The sequence below is a fragment of the Macrobrachium rosenbergii genome, chromosome 21 (genome assembly GCF_040412425.1).
Source record: "Macrobrachium rosenbergii isolate ZJJX-2024 chromosome 21, ASM4041242v1, whole genome shotgun sequence".
NCBI classification, from domain to species: Eukaryota; Metazoa; Arthropoda; class Malacostraca; order Decapoda; family Palaemonidae; genus Macrobrachium; species Macrobrachium rosenbergii.
Genome location: NC_089761.1, coordinates 23,211,433 through 23,237,123, shown reverse-complemented (window position 1 = coordinate 23,237,123; position 25,691 = coordinate 23,211,433). Strand labels below are relative to the sequence as shown.

Genomic DNA, 25,691 nt, shown 5'->3' with positions numbered 1-25,691 from the left:
TAGGCAGAGTACAGTAACGCGTTTCAAGTGTTAAAGTGCGAGCGTTGGCAGTCGATGTCAGAGTGTCTAAAAGAACTTACTGATTTTATAAGTGAGCTCTTCCTATCTTGTGTTGAGCAACGAGGACCGCAGTAAGTAAGTGAATGTTTCTCTAGGAATCTGTCAAAGACCTATGTGATGCTTTGCCATTGCTCTACCTACTTACTGTACAGTGACAGAGAGAAGACAGGGTCTTGAGGATACAGCTAAACTGCAACGCTCTTGTAGGAAGATCGTTCTGCTGATGCCGAGACGCTCTCTTTGACAGAAGGTAAGCCAAGATTCAACTGTATGTTTAAGTTCAAATTTTAGTATATTCGTTGTATTAAGAATTATGCAAAGTAAAGCGTGTGTGACCTACTGAAGTGCAAAATGGAGACTTATGAGGGAAATGGAGCAAAATGAAGTAATCGTAAGGCGTGTCGAGACGTGTAGATATTACATGTGCCCAGTTCCTTATATTTTCTTGATACAAATTGCGTTATAACAGCAGTATTTGCAGGGGTAGCAAATAGTTAAAGACATGGGTATGTTATGCTCAATATCATAACTTCTTAGTTTGATGGAAATGATGGGTTGGTGTTTCCTTGAATGGTACATTTCACTGCTTCACTTCTATTTCACTCCGTTTTCCCCTTTTATCCCCAATTTGGGATCTTTCCTAGATAGTGACCCCCAGCAAAGTTCGGGGGTCGTTATCTAGGACTAATATTTCTTTGGGGTCATTATCTTAATGATATTCACAGTCTTTTGTTTATGTTTTTACGGTCATTCCCAATGGGCTTGTACTAAACACGCCGCAAAGGCGGATACACACCGGGTTAAAACCCCTGGGGGTCGCTATCTAGGAAAGATCCCCATTTTGTATATCCGTAGAATCGAATATGGGTTTATTTGATTGTCAGAATATACAGTAGTCTGTTCCTTTGTAAAATTTCCCGTACAATTAACCGTTAAGGATATGAGAAAGCTAAACGTTTTTGGCTTCTCAACTGTGCTTCATTGTGTAGATTAAAATCTCCGAACATTTGAATTGATAACGATTATCGTATCTTGATAATGATTATCGTATCTTGTTCAGTTCATAGGAGAGAGAACGCTTGAACGGGTGGTTGCTTTTTATGGTAGTTTTAATGTATTTTTAAGAGTGAGCGATAGTGTTCATGTTGATAAGACTTTTGTGAATATATACTCCAAATCTTTCCTATTTTCTCTCATTTATTTTCTTGGCCAGTTAACTGGTTTGTTGCTCTGAGGACCGACGACTTTTTTTTTTTATACCAGTGGCAAAAGTTTGTGTTTTACGTCAGAAATTGGCAGTGTTTACAACAGAAGGTGCTCAATTGTAATGGAAATGCTGCTGATTTCAACAATAAGACTTGCCAATTTCACCTTACCTTATGCTTTTTATGGAAAAAAAAACTCAGTATTTAAACAGTAAGAATAATTAGCAACGGAGTTCTTCAGATATTAAGATGAAACTCGTAAATTTGTGAGCAGAAAGAAAAGCATACCAAAGTTACACATCCCTCTCGCTTGATTCAGTAAATAGCTTTGGTAACCATTTCAACGTAACTTCCATTTCTCTACATATTATTATTCGAGGATTGAATCTTAGCCTGCTTTTATTTTGCTCATTACAGTCATTAGAAATGAGAAATCAAGACACAAAAGTATGAGTAGAAATGTAAAAAATTAACGATTTGGAATTTGTGGTCGAAATTACGCACTAGTTTTTTTTTAGCTTTTGTTTCCTTAACAAAATAAGAACGTAAAATTATGTGTAATGTAGAGAACAACATAAAATATCAATAGCTGACTACACCAGGCTAAGGAGCTCATTTAGAAAACCAGCCAAAGACCTGCCTTTTACTTAACTGTGCCTCATTATTTGAGCAACATTTATAAAAGTGCATCTATCCACCTGCTATAATCCGTACATTTTAGACAGACATTTTTTTCTGCAAATTATGAGAACGATAACTAGATAAACGATATGAAACAATTAAAATGATGGTAATAATGAAAAAGACCTTTTAACAAAAGTTAACCATCATGTGTAAGATAAATTCCTTTCCACAGGAGGCACATAAGTTTTGTCAAGGCCAGATAAAGAAAGACCTTCAGTGCCGACATTTCCGGCAAATTAGGTTTTCTTTAGAAATAGAGGCGAATCGAGAGAAGTTAAGTGGCTATTGTCAGGGCCATTGTATTTCCATAGATATGGCCAATGTGACAAGGAAATTTCATAATCGTCATCCTTATTTATTGTTGGAGGTTTTCCTTTCGACATTCATTTCGTCCTTCCTGCTGGACCCACTTGTTTGTCTGTTACATTTTATAAATATATCGAATAACTTGTCCTTCCGTGTCATGACTGCTTTTGAAAATATAAGTTTGTATGTTCTTAAAGTCTACATTTTACAACAATTTTAGCTCTTGTGCCATGCATTCGAAGAATATTCATCATCTTTGTTGTGTCTTGGCTCCATTTATTATATTCGTCCATACTCCCACTTGTATTATGCTTTTGGTGGTATATTTTAGTCTGTTACATATTTCGGTTGTATTATTCTTTATCGGAATGAACCTCAAAACATATTTTATATTAAATTCTTACTTTGATAGGTGACCGCTATTCCGAGGGGATTTATTCATTATTAATTTGGTAGTTTCGTCACTGAGTATTTTGAAAAACCAATATAGGTTTTTGCAGCAATCTAATCTTAAGATTACAAGCATTTTGTAACCTATCCATATTATGGGTATTTCATATGTGGGTGTCCTGTTTTCGCTACATTTCTCAATACATGTAATATTTGATCTATGTGGAGTGCTGATTAATGAAAGTCATTTTACTGTTTACACTCATTATCTTATATCTTTGACGTTTTGATGTCAAACTTTTTGTGTTTCTTTCCCTAATTATTCTACATTTCGTATCACACTTTTTGTGTTCATCGAATAATGTATTTGCTAAATGGTGTCGGTCATAGGACGCTGCCCTGTGGTACTCCTCCTGACAGACTTTTTATGGCAGATTCGTGGTTTTTAATTTGTCTTTGATGGCGTAAAATCTCGGGGGAATCTCCCTTCGTTTTCTTTGTCAAGTCTTTACTTATTAATCCATGCATTTAATCTTCTGTCTGTACCTTTCCGTGGTTTCAAAAGTAATGCTTGCAAGATGGCTCTTCAATGTTCTATTTTTATTTATACAACGCGAGTGATTCTCACGACCAGGAACGTATCCCAGTCTCATTAATTACAAATGTAACTATAAAGAGATACGTGGTGTTAAATGAGCTCTCTGCCACAACAGCTGATAGAAACAAAAACGTTGATGTCGTTCTAGAAATGGTACACCGCCTTCCACTTGTCCTTCAACCCAGTGACCGAAGGGTGGATGAGAGAGAAAGGATGCTAGATAAAATCGGTTATCTTTCTTTGTTCTCTAAATGCCGAGGAGATAAGCCTTCGTTTGTACAGATAACGAGTATTGGGTCTAAGTTGAACACAAATAGCCAAAGGGTAAAGGAAAGAAGTTTGGCGAGAGGAGTGTGATTAGTTGTATTGAAGCAGCTAGCAGCGAAAACAGTTACAAGATGAAAATGAAAATTAATGGATAGTTTTAGTATAATTGTTAATCACTAAGAACATACCACTGTAGATGGTGGACTTATTAATATATAGGCTACTATATATTGAAAGATAAAACTATTTGCGAATGCTGTTTCTTCTTTCATCACTCGTTTTCAGCAGGAAGAAATGACGTTAGTTCCCCTTGCGCTATAAATGTGTCTGGTCTCATCACCTTTTGTTTAGCCTCTCAAGGAGTGAAATATGACTCCTCTCTCTCTCTCTCTCTCTCTCTCTCTCTCTCTCTCTCTCTCTCACACGTGAGATATGTTGTTTATTAAATAAGAGTCTGAAGGGGGAAAAGTTGCAACACAAACTATATTACAACCCTACAACAACGCTCCGTCGTAGACTGAGTTGCGTCATTCTGACTGCATACTCGTTGACAATTATTTTTTTCCAACTCTCAACCTTTTCCCGTGCATCTATAAATCGATCTCAGGCACTGGTGGGTATTGTAACTCTCTCCCTCACTTGTTTCTTTAACAGATGAAAATCTTTCTTTACCGTTATGTATGACTATTCTTAAGTCCGCTGAAAACCTATGGAGTGCATGCGTCAAGTTTTCTATTTACAAACGGCAGCCATCTGTGATGTGATATTTGATCCCCAGGGAGGGGAAGACATCTCATAACGGATTTAATTCAAACAGTCGCACTGTTAACATATCACTCTAAGGAGTTACAATCTCTCTCTCTCTCTCTCTCTCTCTCTCTCTCTCTCTCTCTCTCTCTCTCTCTCTCTCTCTCTCTCTCTCTCTCTCGATTAATTAATTCAGTTTTATCCCAGGGAAGCCGCACTCTGTAATACTTTTTTTTATAGAGATACAGTGAGTTTTAAAAGTAACACTTCATGACAATGAGTTTTAAAAGTAACACTTCCTGAAAATGAGTTTTAAAAGTAACACTTCATGACAATGAGTTTTGAAAGTAACACTTCCTGAAAATGTGTACAACTCTTTTGCATATTGCATTTTCATCTTCAACCTCTAGTAGTATTATGCATCGCTGCTTAAGTCTAGTAAATAGTACAGCACTTGATTACAATTACATGTGGAAGTGCTCTTTTTACAACACACGACTGAGGTCATTTAGTGAGGCAGCTTTGGCACAACGCTATATCCTCAAAGAACAAAAAAACGTGTTTACTTGATAGACGACCCTCATGATGTTCAAAGAAAAATAGAGCTCTTATAGGCTAAGTGGCATCTCCCCCCCTCCTTCCTGCGTCACAGCGTACCCGAAATTTTCATTTATTTGTTTGTTCCGTATTTATAGTTTAGCTTCTATTCGGTGTAAGTTGCTATTTTTACAGCGTGTTGCATTCAACTATTTTCCGTGCATGCTCTTCGAGAATCTTCGTTTAGAGAAATTGGCTGGAAGAAGAGTTTTCACCGGCAATAATAGGCCAAGTCTGTTGTCATGTAGGAAATATTATTTTATATTTTTACTTGCTGTCTGCGGGGGTAATTCAGCCTATCATTATTGTGGTTATTATGTCCCTACTATACAGTACGAGATAAATGACACTTGGAAACTCTGGCCTACCTATTAAGGATAGTCCCGAAATTGAGACGTTGACAACTGAACTCCTGCGGGCAGGTATCCCGTGATGAGTTGTGTAGCGAAAGCCATTCGCCTGCTTCTTACGGTCTTACCTGTCCAGTAGTTGGTTGAAGTCACCCGTGGGTAGTTGTGGCTGTGTGTTCTGTTTGTATTCATGTGGCCTTCCCCCAGTTAATGGTGTTATTCCCTTATTGCCCGTGGGAAGACGTACCGTGACACTCCCAAGACTTGGTGGCATCAACCAGTTGAACCAGTAACTCGTGAACGCTCGTGTGAGAAGGTTAACAACCGTAAGTGTTGAGTGAGATTCCTTTTGCAATGTTGTTTGTTTGTTGAGGTGAGACGTATCAAGGTTTGCTTCCTCTTGGGATTAACTGCAGGATTTCCTTGAACTTTCAGCCTTATCATAATTAGATAACAGAATGCAGCAACGTGTAATAACTGTATTCCGTTAGTCGGTAAGTTTCGTTGGTGGAAAACTGAATTACCTGTGGAACCGGATACAGGTGAAGTGTGTCAGTGGCTGCTAATTAATTTTTAGCTTAGAAAGTTACGTTTTACTGCCTTAGGAGGTGTATATGTATATATACACATATACTTCCACACATGTATGTATGTATATATATATATATATATATATATATATATATATATATATATATTATATATATATATATATATATATATATATATATATATATATATATATATATATATATTATATAAAAATGGGATTCCCATACATACTGAAGTCACGTACATCTACTGCGATTTTAAGCATATGTATACTATATATATGTGTGTATTGTGCTAACTGGATTATCTTTTAGACATGTAAACAATACATTAACGCAGGTATGTATTTTGCGTTTTGCATATTATGCCGTGCTGTGCAAAGTACTTAGTGTTATCGAACCTGGAATAATTGGTCCGTTTTTAGTCCTTGTAATAGCGATCCTTTTTATAATGCAACAAGAGGGGCGAAGAAAATTGATTTTAGTGTCTTATTCATTGTTCTGTTTATCCATCTCCCCTATAACCTACTTTAAGAATAACCCAGAGTTTAAGTGAAAGTTGTTTGACTAGACAAACAACTTGGATTGTCGTTAAATTTTATCAAACGCTGAAAACCAGCTGCTGGTTTCTCACGGGCGTTGTCTTGTAATTGTATCCATAGAAGAGAAATTGGTCTAGTTGAACTACCACTTTCCATTAGAGTCTATCGTGAATGGCTTTATTAACTTAGTTTTGTCACTTCATAATTAAGCGTGAAGGGGAGTTATTTTTGTTCGCAGGTGATGGCTCTCTCTCTCTCTCTCTCTCTCTCTCTCTCTCTCTCTCTCTCTCTCTCTCTCTCTCTCTCTCTCTCTCTGCAAATAATTTGTTGTGAAATACCTATATCGTATGTCACTTGATAGTAGAGAATACCCATGCGACAATGCAAAAAGTATAGCTAGCGAGTGTGTGCATATAGACAAAATAGATAGAGACACGTACATTTGCGCTGCGCGCGTGAGGCGGCATGTGCTTGGATTTAAAGTAGGAATTTAAGGCATTCATTTGTTAATACCAGTGTCGATATTTAACCCATTTGCTTCTTCAAGCACTTGCTTGAGGAACTTGTGTGGAATGATGTCATATTGTGTTTGTGGGTCAAGCCTGTTTTAAATGTCCTCTTTAGATGTTGCATTACTACAAGGTCCCCAGTTCTTTGGTTCTTTCTGTGTTTTGGTTTAATTAGCAACGGGTATTTAGTGGCTGAATTCTCACCTCCGCCAACACAGCTGGACGAGAGGTTATGCATTCACCCGTGTCAGCTTGTTTAACGGTTCCCCGCCTCTGTCCAAGAGATACGTCACAAAGTTGTTGAAGGAATTCGGTTGAGTATTTGAAGGAGTCTATCTTGGTTCGGGAAAATTTCATAAATCTTGAGATGAAGTCTTAAGAAGATCCAAAGCACTTTTTTCCATCATAGATTTAGTTCGCTGGCTTAGTACTTCCATAATTATTGCTGAATTTTCAATCGTTTTCGCTGTTGACGAATGAACAAAGGGTTTTACTGTTAATGGCATGCCGTAAATGTTGAATATCTGGGCAAGAACGATTAATCATCTGTAATTTATTAGAGAAAAATTTAGTTAATGCTTAAAACTCCGATGCATTCCACAGTAAAGTGATCCTGACTTATTATTCATATGACTATATCAGTACTTGGCTGTGTATGTAGAAAATTCGTATTGAACAAACAAGCAACTCCAAGGCCATAGCAGAAGGTATTAAAGCCTTACCCCTAAACTTGGGTCTAGTTTGGGGTTAGATGGGGCTGGGTTATCCGGATTATTGCTCCCGATTCATGACGCCCATTGTGAGCCTTTTCCTGCGGTACTCCAAAGTGTTTATCTAATCAACTCCAATGTATTACTTCCACCTGCGCTGCCAGCCAAGCCTCTGCCAAGCAGTGGCTGTGATAATATTTCCGAGCGAATGTTTTGGTCGTTTTCGTGAGAGATAGTTTCTCTCTCTCTCTCTCTCCTCTCTCTCTCTCTCTCTCTCTCTCTCTCTCTCTCTCTCTCTCTCTCTCTCTCATGTTTATTATGAACGGGAATTCCCTTATCAAAATAATGAGTAGCAACATTGAACTTAGTTGTGTTATTTCAAAGAGAGAGGGAGAGATCTTGTTTCTTATGAACGGGAATTCCCATATCAAAATAATGAGTAGCAACATTAAACTTTGTTGTGTTTTTTCACACACACACACACACACACACACAGAGAGAGAGAGAGAGAGAGAGAGAGAGAGAGAGAGAGAGAGAGAGAGAGAGAGAGAGAGAGAGTTGCAGCACCATAATAAGTTATGGGAAAAACCAAATAGCTCATCAGTTATCGGAACAGTCGATAACGATAAGATAAGCCATTGTGAAGGAACTCAACACTTACTGTACATTTTATCAGTTACGCCCATTTAGCAAATGGTACACTATAAGAGTTAACGAATTTATCAAAACATTCAATTTATGGCGGAAAAGTATCTCTACACATAGTTTTAGTTTTGTTTATAGCATGTCTCACGGGGAGTTCTTTGAGTTTAAAATCCTTCATACCAAATATATTGTAAGTTCCCAGATGCCACAATGAGTGTAGCTACTGATACTTGAAACGGCACCCTTGCCCTGACTTTGCAGATAGTTTTGAATTTCTATTTGTGATTATAACCTGTAAATAATTGTATTTTTCCATTCGTTATTTTTTACGTTCACTTGTAAACATTGTATGGAACTTGCATCGTAACTTAATTGTTTTGGTTTATTCTGAATATCGTCTTAGCACCGGGTTAAGTTAATGGCATTGTAAACAAATTTTTTTGAATGGTAAATTTTTGGGTGGCATAAAAACTCTTAGGGTAATGCTACTGTTAAAAAAATTATAGTTCAAATTGTAAATTTGATAAAGCAATTCAGTTCATTGGCTCTGGAACCATACTTGTTCTGTGGCTTGTAAGTGCAGGGCTAAAACATTGTTTTATGTAAAGAATAATGGAATAGGATCCCACCCTGCCATGCACCACCATTACCTACATGCCTCTGCCTAGCCAAGCGATGAGAGATAATGGAAACGTAATTCACAAAAAGTGGAAAGAAAAGAGGCATGTTCGCTAAACTATGGAGTTCAAGGGTTGTTGTCAACTGATACATCGGCTTAGACGAATACTTTGATGAATCGTTATGGAAGCGATATATAATCACTCCACGCTCTAAAGACAAGTGACGAAAATAGTACCTACAGGATACAGGGAGAGCTTGGCCACCTTGCAGTATGGCGAAGAAAGGGCTAGGGGAAAGAACATAATCGTTGACAAACCTCCCACCTTTCATTGATGTCAAGGATGAGGAGACAGGGAAGTAGCAACCTAAATGAGGCAAGTATTAGAAGACAGGGACCAGCAAGGCAAAGTGAAACCAGGGCAGAATTATCAAAGCAAATCTCATTTTTAGCAATAGGGAAATATTCAGACTGTGATCCTTGTCAAATTCGAAGTTAACCCTGATCGTTTATACTTACATGGAGGAGTTGAGAGACTTAAGCTGCGCAAAGTAGGCTACAGTGACGTACTTTGAAAACCGCAACAGAAATGTCCTTCCATTTAATGTATCTAGTACAGTAGTTATTTACTCTTATGAATACTCCGGCCTGTATCATAAGTAGTTTTTCCTGTGACATTAATTTTTCAACTAGACGCCTTTCCCTTATGAAAGGGTGGCTTCTGTAGGTAGTAACTTTCCTGTCCTCGGCAAGTTTTTGCCCTTTCCCATTTTGGCTGTAATCCATTACTTAATGCTAACTAGGAAACTGGGCCAAAATAATTTCCCCTCCATGGAGCTGAACTTAGGTTATATGTTGCATGGAGTGTGGTTGGAACTACTGAGCCTGTGGTGGTTCTGCGTATGATTTAATGAGTTTCTTCCACCCAACCGTGGCACTGATTACGTCAAGTACGAGAAGACCGTTGCTAGGTACCGAGTATGACCCTTGATATTTAAAACAACCGAGAGGTTTATCGCCGCGCTCTAGTGGAGCGAGTCCCATTAGTGGCTTAGTGCACCTTTACGTGGGGTACTGTAGGCATTACTACACGGTAGGGTGTGCGCAGCCTCCCTTCGGCCCATAGCTGCACACACTACTTAGCCTTTCGCTCTACCTCTATTCGAGCTTCCTTTGTTCGATTTACTAGTAGCTGTCCAATCATTACTATTTAGTGCAACAGCATGGTTCCACCGTAGATCCTTGTACTTCATCTTTATTCACATGTTGCCCAGACCACACCAACTCCCACCGTCTCATGCGCTGAGTGACCGAAAGTGCCCCAGTGCTTGGCTTGACAGCCTAAATTTCGTACATTAATCTATAGAGTAAGTACGACTGCCACATTTGCTTTTCTGGGAATAGCTTTCTTTCTGACAGAGTATAAAGTAATCAGTCACAAAAAATTAGTCACGGCAAGCTGGATCAGTTTGTTAATAGTAATGTAAAATTTTATTTTAAAAGTTTTCTCAGCTGCATTTAACTGATACTATCCCCTTTTTCTCTCTGTACACGTAGGAAGAACATGTGTTTTGATAATTTTTTTGTAGTTCTTTTGTAATGAACTACTAATTATGAAAGCCCGCCAATAGTTTATGTATCGTCAGAGGGGCGTAAGGTCGTTGAAAAGGATAATAAACTAAATTTCTTTCAATAGGCCAGATCATCCCCTGGTTCATAATGGCTTTTGTTAATGTAAGGTTTTCTGTACCAACAGTGAGGGCCGGGGGACGATGTAACAAACATGAGTTGTGTAGGGAACAATGGAACATATTTCCCTTTGTTTGCAATAGACAGTTTTTTTTTTTTTTACTCTTCGTGGATCTTTTACGCAGATTTTCACTTATTTAGATATTAAAACTTTTTCAAATAAAGGTATTTATGTCTGTAATTAACAAATTTACTTTTAGTTGCATAAAGGGCTAGGTTTTTATCCGATGCATTTTCTTAAATTTCATGCTGGTTATTTTAGATTGGCGTTTTGTTAAGTTACAGAACGATTCTTTAGTCTGTTCACTCCGGTGAAATGTTAAATTTATTTAGAGATATGGCAGCAATATTTATGTATTAGGAATAAAAAGCTGGCATTTCACATACAGTCAAGCGATAAACCCAAAAGATAAACAAGAAAACGACGACCACGAACTGTCATGATTCGTGATTCATGTTCGATGGCCCTTTGAATTCTCATCGCAAAGAACAGCAGGTACGTGATGCCACAGATCTTGGAAGTATTATCCGAGTAGAGATGGAGAACAAACAGTCGTCGTCTTATGACAACACTTACTGCAAGGCAAAAGGAAGGCGTGCGGATTTACATATTGTGGCTTGTGTCGAGTTGTGTATTGACGCAAAACATGTAATTCACATTTAGCCGAAGGAGAATTGAAGCTAATTGGCAACTTTGTATCTACTTGAGGCCAAGTAGATGTGTGTGTATGTGTGAGCGCGCGAGCGGATGAAGGCGGAGTGATCGAGAGATCCGTAGCAGCTTGTAAGGTGTCAAAGAAACGAGCAGGTAAAGGTTACTGCTGGTTTATTACAGATCCAGGCGGCTTATATTGCGGCCGACTGACGCCGGGCCGTGAGAGACAATGGAATTGACTGTGACCTGAGGTCGAAACAATAAATAATAATATACAGTGAACAAGTACGAATTACAATACGAAACATACAGAGACACAATATAGATACAGTCTTGATGCTCTGTGAATGAAGAAACATGTGATACACAATGTGTGACATTCGTATAAATACCATAAAGTAAAAATGATAAAAATGCGTGACCTGGCACGTTTTAGGCGTGACTAATTTAGCTTGAAGAAAACGGAAGTCACCAAAGAAAACAAGCTCAGCGGAGACTTAATTAATGGCGCCAAAAACACTATCCTGGCGCCAATTGGTGACTTTACAAATACTCCCAAGACGAGGGACGCGTCTGATTAATCCCTGTACCTGGTGGGGCGCTGAAGGGTGCCGCGGCTCCTTGAGGATAACTGAGGGGCCTCCTGCCTGTGAGGCTGCTGTTTGGGCGGTCCCTTCCTGGGGCGGCGCGCCTGCGGTGGTGAGGCGTGCTGGAGTGCGTATGGGCGGAAGGGGTGCGCGGCGCTGCCGGGACTCTCCGACAGGAAGGCGGGCTTTAGCGGTCTATGGAAACCCAGTCGTCCCTGCCTGGAAAGTGCCAGCCGGCACGCCTTGCTGTTCCGTTCCAGCACGCGGAAGGGTCCCCTGTAGGGCTTAGTTAGTGGTGGACGGACGGCGTGAAAGCTCTGGACGAAGACGTGGGTGGCGGATGACAGCTGTGGCGGCACGGGTGGTTGCTCTGTCTATGTATGGCGCCTGCAAGGGGCGAACTTGCCGCCACGCCGCGGGCCTCTGCAGAGATGGGGAGTGGCGATCATCCGTCCGCAGCTCTCCCGGCACCACGAGGGTTCCCATAGGTTTGTTCAGCTGCGGATGGGGTGCCGTCGGCTCTGGGGGCGGTCCTCAACCCGAGGAGGACCCACGGCAGCTGATGTTTCCAATCCTCGGCGGTGCAGCGGGCCATGAGGATGATTTTAAGGACCTGTGGAAACGTTCGACCAGGCCGTTGGCGCTGGGTTGTATGCTGTGGTGGTGTGGTGCGTGGTTCCCAGCAGTTGAGCCAGGGCAGACCACAGCTCGGAGAGAAGGCGGCCCCTGTCGGTTGTGATGTGGTCGGGGCGCCCGGGCGGCGACCCAGCTGGAGAGCAGGGCCTCGGCGCGCACGCGCTGGCGGTGGCTTCTTGCATGGGCGTGGCCGGGCCACCAGCGTTGAACGGTCTACCGTGAGGAGGTATCTGGATCCGCCTGATGGGGAAGGGGCCCGGCGACGCCGATGGGATGTGGCCGGCGGCGCCCTGGTTGTGGGAACTCGCCTACCCCGACTGCGTGTGACGACCCACTTTGCTGGTCTGGCACTGCAGGCACTGTTTTGCCCAGGCTGTGGCGTCCTTTTTGCACCCCGTGCCAGACGAACTTTTTGAAAGCAGTTTGGCCGTGGTCCTGCCGGAGGTGAGAGGCCGTGGATGATGTCAAATACCTGGCGGCGGCGTGAGAGGCTGGAACCAAGGGCGGGGCTGGCCTGTGCTGATGTCACAGAGCAGGCTGGGACCTCCGGGGCGCAGGGTCACGTCCGCCACTTGAGGGGATGTGGATGGCGGTGCGGTATGCTGGGGTTTCTGGGTCGGCGCCTGTTCTCTGGCAAGGTCCTGGTAGTCTACACCAAGCTGCACTGCGTTCAACTCGACTCTGGAGGGCGTCTGCTCTGGGATTTTTCTTGCGGGGAGGTACCTGACGGAACAGGTAAATTCGGCTATGGCTGAGAGGTGGCGCTGCTGCCTGGAAGACCATGCGTCCCCTGCTTCGTGAAAGCGTGAACTAGTGGCTGGTGGTCTGTGAAGATTGTGAAGGGCGTCCTCCAGGAGGAACTTGAAGTGCCGAACTGCGCGCGGTACATCGCGCGAGTTCCCTGTCGAAGGTGCTGTATCGACTCTGCGGGATTGAACTTTTGCTGAAGAAGGCGATGGGCTGGGGCGCCGTTGATAATTTGCTCCAGAACAGCACCGCAGGCAACGTTACTGGCGTCCGTCGTCAGCTGGAGGAGCCTGGGGATCCTGGTGTGCCAAGGCGGTTGCCTTGGTGAGGGGCGGCCTTCGTCGGGGAAAAGGCCTGCTGCTGGCTGGGTCCCCAAGACAGGGACTTGGTTGACCTCTTGGGACTTCCGTCAGAGGGGCGTGGTGTGCGCGATCCCGGGATGAAGCGCCTGTAGAAGCCGACCATCCCAAGGAACTCCTGGACGGCCTTGATGGAGGTGGGTGTCGGGAACTTTGCTACGGCTGCCACCTTCGATGTAAGAGGGCGGACGCCTGTCGGAGATACCTCGTGACCCAGGAACTCTGCTTTCTGGACGCCGAATGTACACTTGTCAAAACGGACGACGAGGCCGTTTTCTTGGAGGCGCTGGAGGACTGCTTTGATGTGCCTCTGGTGTTAGCTGTGAGACCTGGAAAATATGAGAATGTCGTCGATGTAGCAGGCGCAGAATTTTAGGTCCCCCAGGATGCTGTCCATGAGCCGCTGGAAGGTGGCCCCGGCGTTCCCCTCAGCCGAAGGTGGAGAAGGCGAACACATAGGACCCGAAGGGCGTGATGATGGCTGTCTTTGGTATGTCCTCTGGCGCAACAGGTACCTGAAAAATAAGATTTAAGAAGGTCCAATTTAGTGAATATTTTGGCCCGTGAAAGGAGCCGTGAGGTCTTGCATATTGGGCAGAGGGTAGTGGTCGGGCTCCGTTGCAATGTTGAGCCGTCTGTAGTCGCCGCAGGGTCTCCAGGAGCCGTCCGGTTTCTGCACCATGTGGAGGAGGCCCATGGACTGGAGGCTTTTCTGCAGATGCCCATCCGTTCCATCTCCGCGAATGCTTTTTCGCCTCCTGCAGGCGCTGAGGGGAAGCCTGCGAACTTCGCATGTGTCGGGGCCCTTTAGTCACTATATGGTGGTATATGCCGTGCTTGGCTGGGGCCCCGGGACTTGGCGGCTTCGGGCTTAAACACCTCGGGAACTCCGACAGAAGGTGTGCGTACTGGTGGGGCGGCGGCGCTGATGGTGGGTCTGGGTCCCGCCGTTAACGGGAGAGACCGGCAGGAGTCGGGATCGGGGGCGCTGCGCCCGTCGACTAGTAGGCCGAAGTGCGCCAGAAAATCGGCCCCCAGGAGTGGGGTTCCTCGTCATGACGATGAAGTCCCAGGAGTAATTCTGGCCAAGGATGGAGATCGACAGGAGCCTGGTGCCGTAGGAGAGGATGGGGTTCGTTGGCGGCCGTCAGGAAGGCGGCCGGGTCTGGTGTCTGGTTGCGGTCCTCTCTGGATGCTGGGAAGACCGACTTGAAGGCTCCTGTGTCGACCAGCATCATCCTGCCGGAGACGGTGTCGCGGGCGTAAAACCTACTGTTTTTGAGGCCCTGGGTTCTTCGGCTGCCATGGCGGCCTGTCCTGCTGGCCGCCCCACCCCCGTTTTGAACGGTTGAACGAGCAGGGCGGCAGGCAGTTTCGGGCGTCCTTTCCGAACCACTTGTGATAGCGACAGAAGCCGGGGACCACCGTCTACTGTGGTTCGGTGGACGTTTGTTGGCGATGGCGTTGGCGGGCTGCTCTACGTCCTCTTCAGGCTGGGCGAGCTGACCGGCTGAGTGGCCGGTTTTAGCCGTTGTGAAGCCTTGACGGAGTCTGTGGTGTTGTGCCGCCTCTGAGGTCCCTCGACAGGCATGGTGTAGGGGTGAGCGATCTGGTTGCGTACTTCCGGGAGTTGGGCGAAGGAAAATTTCCGTCTGAAGCTTATCTCCTGCCGCTTGTTCGTGTCACCCGGGACTGGTGTTGACAGGAGATCTGACCATGCCCTGCGTCTCTGGATCGAGTCGTGCGTGGGTTATTAGCAAGGTCGATAGCACGGGCGGCCCGGCCGGCGATGGGCAGGGAGCAAGCTTCGAGGAGGAACTTCTTTGTAATGCTGTATGTGAGGGTGAGTGTTTCGGGTACCGCGAGATGAATTTGTTGTACACATCCTCCGGAAGGGCGTTGAGCACTGTCGGCCTGTAGGATTTCGTCCGTGAGGTCCGCGATTCTGAAGTGGCTCTCCACCCTGCGCAGCCATCTCGATGGGTTGCCCTGCGTGAACGGCGGCAGCTTTAGGTGAGGGCGGCCCGCGTTGTGTTGCCCGGCCGTGTGTGTTCGGGCGCTGGTGTGGAGTTGCGGAGGGCCTCGATGCGGGGCGGCGCGGCTGCGATGGGGTAGGTAAACCTCGAGTCCGCGGGGTCCGCGTTTAACTGCATGAAGGAGGATATCGCGTCCATGCTCGCTCCTTTGACCCCCTTACTGGAGTAGGATACTCGCGTCGAACGCGCACTTTTCGTGCGCCGTGTGGGTCCGCTAGTGGCGCTGATGGGGTACGCCGACGAGAGTCAGCATCGCTCAAACGCTGGTTACAGCGCCGTGTTTAGGCCGCTAAGAGCGTTTTTGGAGAAACCCTGGAGCCAAGACTGAGTCGCCCGTGTGAGTCAGCTAATGGCTCCGGGATACTCCGGGGTCACCACTGTAAGGTGTCAAAGAAACGAGCAGGTAAAGGTTACTGCTGGTTTATTACAGATCCAGGCGGCTTATATTGCGGCCGACTGACGCCGGGCCGTGAGAGACAATGGAATTGACTGTGACCTGAGGTCGAAAACAATAAATAATAATATACAGTGAACAAGTACGAATTACAATACGAAACATACAGAGACACAATATAGATACAGTCTTGATGCCTGTGAATGAAGAAACATGTGATACACAATGTGTGACATTCGTATAAATACCATAAAGTAAAAATGATAAAAAATGCGTGACCTGGCACGTTTTAGGCGTGACTAATTTAGCTTGAAGAAAACGGGAAGTCACCAAAGAAAACAAGCTCAGCGGAGACTTAATTAATGGCGCCGCCGAAACACTATCCTGGCGCCGAATTGGTGACTTTACAAGCTTACTTATAATGGAAATGATAGTGTAATATTCAATTTGTCACCTTAATATACTGAGACTTTAGATGAAAAATATTCTTTGCGACACAAGTTAAGTTGGAGATGTGATGCTTGATCTCAAATCCTCAAGGACGTTTATTTAACTTCGTTGTTTCCAAACGCCGTGGAATCGACCGTTCGCAGCTTATTTGTTTGATTTTTTCTCAGACTAAACGGCCTTCGTGGATAATGAAATCACACAATGAAGGGCTTGTCCTTCGCAGGGAATTTAGTTGTTTTAATAATGAATTTGTGAATTCCACAGCAAGGAAGTGCCTGTTACTAATTGAGTGTAGGTAATGAGTGCCTAGTTTTACTCGATAGTATTGGTTATAACAATAGGCAGTTAATATAAATGAACCAGGGCTAACTCCAAGATCCTCGAGGTTCTTTAGCACCTGGAGGTGAGCAGAAGAATGTCCGTATCCCAAAACCCGTCAGCAGCCTTATGCGATTAGAAACGATTTTGCAAAATTTAATCGATCAGTTATCTTTAGAGTGGAAATTTCTTGATAAAAGTATTAACGTTTCATAATGTTTTTTTTTTTTTGGTTTTCCATTCTACAGTAGTCCAGCAGTTGTCCCAGTAGTCAAATTATGAAGTTTTAAATTTTTTGTATGTATATATATATATATATATATATATATATATATATATATATATATATATATATATATATATATATATATATATATATATATATATATATATATAAAAAAATTTAAAACTTCATATTGACTACTGGGTTTTAACTACAGTTGTCCCAGTAGTCAAATTATGAAGTTTTAAATTTTTTGTATGTATATATATATATATATATATATATATATATATATATATATATATATATATATATATATATATATATATAATGTGGCATTGTATAAATAACGGTGAAAAAAAGTAACATTCTTGATCAGCCGTAGTTTAACTTGGGATATGGGAGTATGCAAATGTTAGAGGATCCTTGATAGCAGGACATTCAGGTTACTTTTTTTTTCTTTACACTTCAGAAGAATTATAATTATAAGACGTTTAATGACGTCCTTGGAATATTGCAAAGTAAGTCTTGATCTTGAGACTATTGTCAAGTTCTGAAATTAGTTTTGTTACTGATTCTTTTACCTAAAAGCAGTCGAGTGGAAGACCAAGAGATCTACGCTCAGAACAAATGAGTCGATTGAATAAACGCCTCTATTGAGAGCGTATGACTGTGCTTTGTGGTTCACGGCGCGCTGAATGGTTTATGACAATGGTCGATTGAGATATTGAATGAAGAAACTGTTCTCAGAGCAGCGAAGGTCATTGTTGAGATAAGACGATGAAAAAAGTGTATGCCCCTTAACGACTGGATAATACTGCGTGCTTTGACAACTGCAATTAACTTGAGAGAAACAGCGCCGGATTATTTGAGATTGAAAAAGACGAGGTAGGTGGTGTAGAGTACCCTTGAATTCAAGCGTAGTAAGAGTTCTCGTGGAGTATCTCTCGCATGTGACACAACCGTTACTTATAAAGTGCCCAGCTTTAAAAAGGAATGTGCGTTTTTATTATCTATATTGATATCTACGAAGCGCAGGAGTCAGTAGTACAGTCTTGTTAATATTGCATTAAGTAGCTGGGATACAAACACACACATGCATACATACGCACATGTATTTATGTGTCTGTGCATATATATATATATATATATATATATATGTGTGTGTGTGTGTGTAAATTCAACATTAAACTTTCTCGTAACAGGTTGCTCCAAAGGAAAAACACAACGTTCACTGCCAGAATCATGCTAACCACTTCCACCAAGGGGAATACTGGACAGCAACACAACGAATCACTTTCACGTGCCATGGGCATTCAATTCTTAGCCATACAAGCAGTCATGCGCTTCGTAGATATCATTGCAGATATATATATATATATATATATATATATATATATATATATATATATATATATATATATATATAATAATAATAATAAAAATATTCCATTAGAATACTGGACAACTTGAGTGAATGAATGAATAAATGAATGGCTACTTCGAGACTCGATGCTCATCATGTCCGTGCAACTTCGTCACTTCGATATTTTCGGATGTATATTATCCACTCTGATAATCAGCATTGCGAAGCTGTTGATTTGCACACCTGGTCAAGATTATGTAGACCGGAGATGATAGCCGGACGCTAACAAGGATTTTGTTTTAAAATCTGGCATGTTAGACCATAGGTCCCGCTTGGCCCCTTAATATTCTTTGGGTGCAAAGCCAAATTAAAACAGCACACGGTAATGTGATTTATATCGTATCATCAGATGTTTTTTTGGAATATCAAAATCCAAACCTTACCCTGCCTCACCATTAGGAGTTAATTGCATTAATCAATTACTCTGGTTGTAAGACTAACTTACTCAGCTAACTTTGCCTAGGGAAAACTCTGATGCATATACTCTCGGCTTGTTTTATGTGGTAATGACGCAATCTGCACTCATGTGAAAAGGATTTTTGGAAGTAAGGACGTCCTTACTTTTTTTTATACTCCCAAGGATACTTAAGAGTGGAACGTCCTTGAAGAAGTGCTGTGATCTTGAGCTTGATTCGTCTTAACACTAGCGTGTATTTTCTTTCTAGTGTTAGTTGTGAACAACGGTAATTAACTGCTGAACAAGGTGTAATACTTGGAATATACGGATTATAATACAGAAGTACGAATATTATTTAAATTGGAGGTGCTCTGATTATTATTTCAGAAAAAAATACTCTTGGGTAAAATGAAAACGTATGCTTTTGGGAAGACCGTTTCCATGAGACACTGGTGGTAATTATTCATCGGACTTTACAACGCAGCTTCTGACTAAGTTTTATTATGACGAAAACGCTGTGGACGCTCATCCATCATAATTATATCATTTTTATTAGTCCTGACGGCTTGAGAATAGGTTTAGCCTAGCCTATTCTTTGAAGTGTGATGTACATAATTTGTCGTACATCACACTAAACTATGTTCCAAGAACAACCTTAAACTTAATGTCACTTTCCTCTAGGTCCCCTCTTTTTGCTTGTTGAAATTGTTCTTTGTAACGTGTAAGCGTCTTAATAATAATTTAAGATCTTTCACGTATATAATCAGCCATTAATATAAGTCAGTGTGTCCACCAAACAGTTTTAACATATGGGGAAACGAGGTGTTTCATTAAGTCAATGTTTAATTCATTGGTGATAGTTTTATCATATCGAACATAACACGTACAGAGAACGATGCCTTGGGATTCATATACTGAGAAACTGGAAAAGTAGGTTATGTAGTTACCTTGACTTTCTGTAGCGAGACCTAGCTTTAAAGGAGACAGTTTTCCAATGGTATGAGCAAGAAGAGCTGGGTGGAGATAAGCAGAAGTTGGTGCACAAGAGGCAAAATTAGAGGGAATTGCGATGTAATTCATAATGAAAAGCGATAGATGGAAGAATGCTGAAATGCAAGGTTGTGAAGGATGAACTTTTTTTTTTAACGATTCTTTCTGTTCTCTTTTTGTCACAAGTAACTCAGTTAAGTAGAACACTGTTAAGCGCGCATGTGATCTTGGTTATCAAGGAAAATAATTAATGGCTTCCAACATTTCCTTTTCAGCTGAACAACAAAGAAGAAGTAACATCTAATGTCATGCCTTCGATGTAGTGAACCGAAGGCAAAGACAATGCCAGGATGAAGATGTCAGGACGAGCGGTGTTTCTTAATGGGTTTTTCTTGTTAGTCGTCGCGTTTCTAGTCTCACTTCAGATCTACCTTCAGGTAATTTTCTTTTGTTTTGTAGACTTTCTCTAATGGTTTTCACGTAAGGGTTTCACTGTAGTGGACTTATTTAATGCATTGAAGTCAACACGCCTACAAATTAGCTGTGCTTTGGGAGACAAACTCAGTGCGTCTTTTTCTGGCCTTGTATTTTATGATAGTGCAGGAGATTAAAATTCGTTTCGTTGTCTGCTAAATTAAAACTTGTTTTATAATATCTCATAGCTTGCGTTCATTTCATATATTGTAATTCACTACCGCTGCATCAAAACCACTAAGTAGAGCAACACCATAGATTAAACCAACAACCATTATCACTACTATTGCTGCTACACGCAAAGTAAGAAAACTACATCAACGCACTATAGATTCATAATAATTAACAACGATATAATAAATGTCGGGAGCCACAGTTATTACCAGCCCCGACTCCGTGCCACGCAAGTACTACAGGGGAATATTATGTCACCTTAGCCGTTTGCCATTCTTATGGATTTTATGATGGGAAAACATTGTTTCGAGATGGAAAAGGTTTAGATGTATCGTACTTAGTATACAACTTAAGCGAACGTTTACTGCATAATTTATTGTTCCTAAATTTTGAGACTCGTCCTCACTAATCACTTTTTTCGTCTGATGCTTCATCCCTTAGTCCATATAGTCTGTCCTCAATTTTTTTTTTTTTATAGTTTTATCGTAGACCTTGTGGTGTTCCGCTGACTAAAACAGCATCAGCGGTGTAGTCATTATCGGCTCTCCAAACTAAACCCTTTCCTTTCACTGCGATATGGCAAAGAGCAAAGGTGACACATTATTCCTCTGTACCACTAAACTATTTTAATGCAAATTCTCTTTACCAGGTCCCATCAGCATTAGCTTAGCATCTTCTTTGTTCATAAATGCTCTAAATTAGCTCTACCTATTTAACTGGAATAGCATACTGACACAAGATCAGACTGGTCTATTGACGTTGTCAAATGCTTTCTCGTTATCGACAAAACCCATCCGTAGACAATTGCTCTTTAATTCTAGGTAACCTTTGTCTCTATCAACCTCATTTCCTCGTTGGAATAAGCATCGAATACTTCCTCGTACCCGTTAGCCTATTGCAAAACCTGGCCAGACCAGGAAGAAACAACGCCCAGCTTATGGTAATACATGTTGTAATCAACGTCTGTGACGACTTTTTCACTCTTGCAGCGTTTTCGCTCTCGAAAGGTCAGCACTGATAGCGACTTAACAATGGGTGGAGGTTTGGTATTATGTCGTGGTCGTAACTATGTTTTTGGTAGTACGGTTGACACAGTCATATACAACGTTAGTGACATTTCAGTTTAACGCGGTTGGTTTGGGCGTTGTCAGTACTGTGTCACCTGTCTTTGGTTAGTTACCGCAGCAAGTTCGCTGTTCCGTGAAAGTGCATACTGTTCCTCGTTTCGAATATAAAAGGGGTTGGTTTAACTTATTCAGTTATACCGGTCTTCTCTAGAAACGGAACTGATTCGTTCTTAGGTGTTATGTTTTTTCAGTTCGTCATTGTGGTGTTTGTAACACCATGCTTTTACTTTTTATTTATTTTTTTCTTTTTGTTAATGAAAACTACCTAAATCGTTTTCATTTCATTTTCACTTATTGGATACACCCAATCACAATCTTCTATAAATTTATTTTATCATGAGAAAATATATTGTAACATCAGCACATATGCAATATAATTGTGAATATTTGAAAGCTGTACACAGTACCCTATGTTTGTGTACTCATCTAGTGTATGGCAACGTGTGCTCTGTGTTCTCATTAGCACGCACACATCAATAATTATAAGTACAGAACTGTCACAGTTGACTATTTTACCTGACCCTCTGACATCATAGTGGTGCTCAAGGTCTTCCTCCCGGTCACTTGCAGTCGGCACCTTTACCTGGCCTACAGGAACAACAATCTTCATAAATTACAGGTATACCATGCACCACTTTTTAATGACTTGAAACTGCCAACAGTTGGAAAGGCAGTCTTTCTCGCGCGCGCCCATTCTAGAGTTCAAGGGTGGCTGTTGACAATACTTGTGTGGAAGCAAGTACATACTAGTTGAATGTATGAAAAATTATCAGTATATATATATATATATATATATATATATATATATATATATATATATATATATATATATATATATATATATATATACTTTGTTAATATTCTTTGCAGTATGTCCAGAGAAGACTTGGAGAAGAAGCTGCTGCAGATGAAATAATAAACGTCGTCGAAAAATCATACCAAAGCCAGTCCGAAGACATTGTTGGAGGAAACGTTGAATCTCTAATAGGTAAGAGATATCTGTTATGGTGAATTTATATATAATTGTTATTTCTAAATGCTCAGGTGCACAATTCACATTTGAAAGTATGAATTCATGCATTTCTGTACCAAAAGACAAAAGTCTGGCCTAGCTGGGACTAGATACACAATACTTATTTGAACTTTTAACTCCAGATAATGCTTTTAAAATCAGCTTAATGTGTTGAGTATTGAAGTGTCGGATTCTTTTATTTAAACTGATAAGTTGATTTGGCTATGCAATATTCGAAAATGTTTTTCTTAAATAGAACTATACATGTTATGCATTGAACTATACTGCACCTGTTCTCAGAATATCACTGTTTAGTATATATTAAGATGTGTTTTTGTTGTTATTAGCAGATAAGCTGCAACCCTCTTTGGAAAACAAAATGCTACTACAAGCTATAAGACTTCCAATAGGGAATTCTGCCTTGCATGGAAATTGAAGATAGAAGAATTTATCACACTTAAAGTTTACATAGTATCTCCAAGATACCGAGAATTCATCTAGAGTTGTTGCTATTATGCCAAAGACGTCCTTTAAAGTGATATAGTATGCAGTACATCTTTGATAACAGCTTATTCCTACACTGTTTTCAATGTTTCCTCCTAGATCACAATACCGAGCAGGTTGCGGCTCCAGTGTTCCCTAACATCAGGAAGTCTTTCCCGAAAAGAAAAGCACCTTATTTACGGAAGGCAAAGAAAAACAAGAAGAAGAAACAACAGAAAGTAAAGAAAAACAACCAGCAGAAGTACGGGGGATCCGCCAAGGAAGATATAAAACCAGGTTCTCTGAATAAGGGCAAACGTCCAAACTTCATGAAACTTGAAACAGAACAGGGGAAAAAGAAGAAGAATGCAGGCGGACATAAAAAAATTGGGAAGAAGCATTTATGAGAGTGAAGTATTACTTTACTGTGTAAATATAGGAAGTGAAACACTTAATTTAACTATATGTATAGTAGTATAACTTCAGAGAGAGAATATTTTAAATTTTTTTATGATAGCGATAGGTCAGTCTAGTAATTGCATGTGTAGCGTTTAAGGTAAAACCTTTTTTTGTTTAGATGTTTTATATAAATCAGTGAGAAATTTAACTAGAAAACAAGGTAAACTGCTCTTAATGAGTCTTTGATTAAAAGTTTCATAGCATTTGTGGTTTTCTAGTGAATCAGTGCACGAAATTGATTCATTCCCTCTAGCTTAAAATTTCATTAACAGGAAACGCTTGTGATTTTAAAGGTTATGGGACCTTTCCATTCGTTATATTCACATTGCCCACAGAGTTCACAGGTATGGCATGTATGGGACCTTGTAATCTAGCATTAATTAGCAACAGGCATTGGTTTAGTTTGGGTTCAGCATGATGATATGAAAAAAGAGAGAAGCTTTGAAGGCATCACCATGTTGGTCCATAATCCTTAATAGTTTCAATAATAAACCTGTCCCAAGTTCAGCAGTAATCCATGCCTTTCAAAATGTTGAAATAAGAATTTCACTCAAAAACTCTTCAACTACTTAGCAAAGACATTCATGAGTATTCTGGTGAGGCAGCTCTTGGAGACAATGGCTTCATTGATTATGAAGTTTATGTGCAGCTAACAGTACCCAGCAGGTCCTCCTTTTCCAAGAACTTTATATGCAGTCAGAATATAAAAGGATAACTAAGGCAAGACCTTTGGAATGGGACTTGTCAAAAAGAATGTGCGGGCAATCTGCCACGAGCTTCAACCCCAACAAACCAGGTGCATTCATTCATCTGGGAAGATCATGGGATCTGGGTAACATACATGCCATGCTATATAACAAACTTGCTGCAACAGTCTTTACTTCAGAGGTATCTGTTCTTTTTCCTTAAATTATCTGCATAATTTACTGTTGTGTAGGTTCTTTTCTAAAATTTTAGCACATGGAATTTTCTCCAAGAAGGATGTGTCATTTAACATATGAAGCCACTTGCAAGTTTCGCCCAATTAGGGCTACTTTTGTTTTCTGGTGAATGCGTGAGAAGTTTTAGCATAAACTCTCTGTCCATTTTACTGATAACACCGCTGCTCCTGAAGAAATCTTCACCTCCGTTCATTTTTGCTGAGGATCTTCAAAAGAAACACTGACATGCAGTTGCCATAGCTAGTAAACTAGACACAGCAGTCACCAATTAGTCACAGCATCTGCTTTAGATCTGCTAAAAAGAGAATCATATTGTCTCTATAATCACTTGTTACAGCTGTGAAAAAGTCAGTAAAACCTGAAACCAATGTTTGTATTCAAAACCATGTATGCTCATTTATTATTATTAGTAATAAATCACAACAACAAAAAAATCACTGAGATATGGCACTGACATAACCTGAACCAGATAAGAGGTTTGCTACACCTAAACTCTGTAAAACATTAATAAAAAAAATAACTGCTACACTCTAAATTTTAAATTTCTACTGTTAAGTTTGAATGCTCAATGGTACCACAATCAAATCAAAATAAAAATTCACTCAAGGATAGGAACCTTTTTTTCCCTTTCAAGAAAACTTGAAAACCCATTATATTCTACTGCACACATGTAACATCACTACTTCAATTAATAATTGATTATAGTTTACCATTTAATTGTGGACAGTTTACATGAACAGTAAATCTTAGCTGAACAATAAACCTTGAAATATATACTGAGGTTAAATGGTACCATCATCAAAACCAAAGTAGTCGTCAATATGGACGGCATTAAACTGAAAAATACTTTAAAATTCCCACTACATCACAAATTCTATTTGCGTGACAGAGGAGGGTATTCTTCCTCCACTATAGAATAAGAGCGACAATTAGGGCAGCTAGATTCTATCTTTAACCAATCTTTGATGCAAATGTTGTGAAAAACATGAAGGCAATCTAAAGTTAGTGTCTTATAGCCATAAAACCCTTCAAGGCAAATGGAACAAACATCTGAAGAGTTACCACTGCAATCAAGACCTTTCCATTTCAAGCCCTTAGGTAAGGCTGCTGCTCCTTCCTGGGTTACATCAGCCCAAGGGGCTTTGGATGCTGAACCAGTTCGTGCATGAAGCTTAAGCTGAAGCTCTCTCTCGAGAATATTTTTCAAACTTATTCCCAAAAACCTTTTGTTGTTCTTGGTCTGGACTTCATCCACAGCACATTTAATATCATGC

The 25,691-nt window shown here is 41.1% G+C and overlaps 2 protein-coding genes across 12 annotated transcripts in view; one reads left to right on the top strand and one right to left on the bottom strand.

The window, feature by feature from the left end:
- The first annotated feature begins 12 nt into the window (after nt 1-12).
- Nucleotides 13-25,024, top strand: LOC136849816 (uncharacterized). Of its 3 annotated transcripts, none has more exons than XM_067123270.1 (4): nt 13-310; nt 20,023-20,184; nt 22,393-22,510; nt 23,138-25,024. In XM_067123270.1, exons 2-4 carry the CDS (start codon nt 20,098-20,100, stop codon nt 23,422-23,424), a joined length of 492 nt encoding a protein of 163 aa, XP_066979371.1. In that variant the 5' UTR covers nt 13-310; nt 20,023-20,097; the 3' UTR covers nt 23,425-25,024. The 3 variants fall into 3 exon arrangements, with proteins under 3 accessions (XP_066979371.1, XP_066979370.1, XP_066979372.1); XM_067123269.1 differs by lacking the exon at nt 13-310 and adding an exon at nt 5,246-5,530 and having other exon boundaries at nt 23,138-23,679; XM_067123271.1 differs by lacking the exon at nt 13-310 and adding an exon at nt 5,694-5,755.
- The window catches only part of LOC136849813 (E3 ubiquitin-protein ligase TTC3-like), a 56,198-nt gene continuing 55,312 nt past the window's right edge, over nt 24,806-25,691 (bottom strand). For all 9 annotated transcript variants that reach the window (XM_067123263.1, XM_067123258.1, XM_067123259.1 and 6 more), the window contains one exon: nt 24,806-25,691. In XM_067123263.1, coding sequence (XP_066979364.1) covers nt 25,292-25,691 — 400 coding nt within the window. In that variant the 3' untranslated portion in view covers nt 24,806-25,291.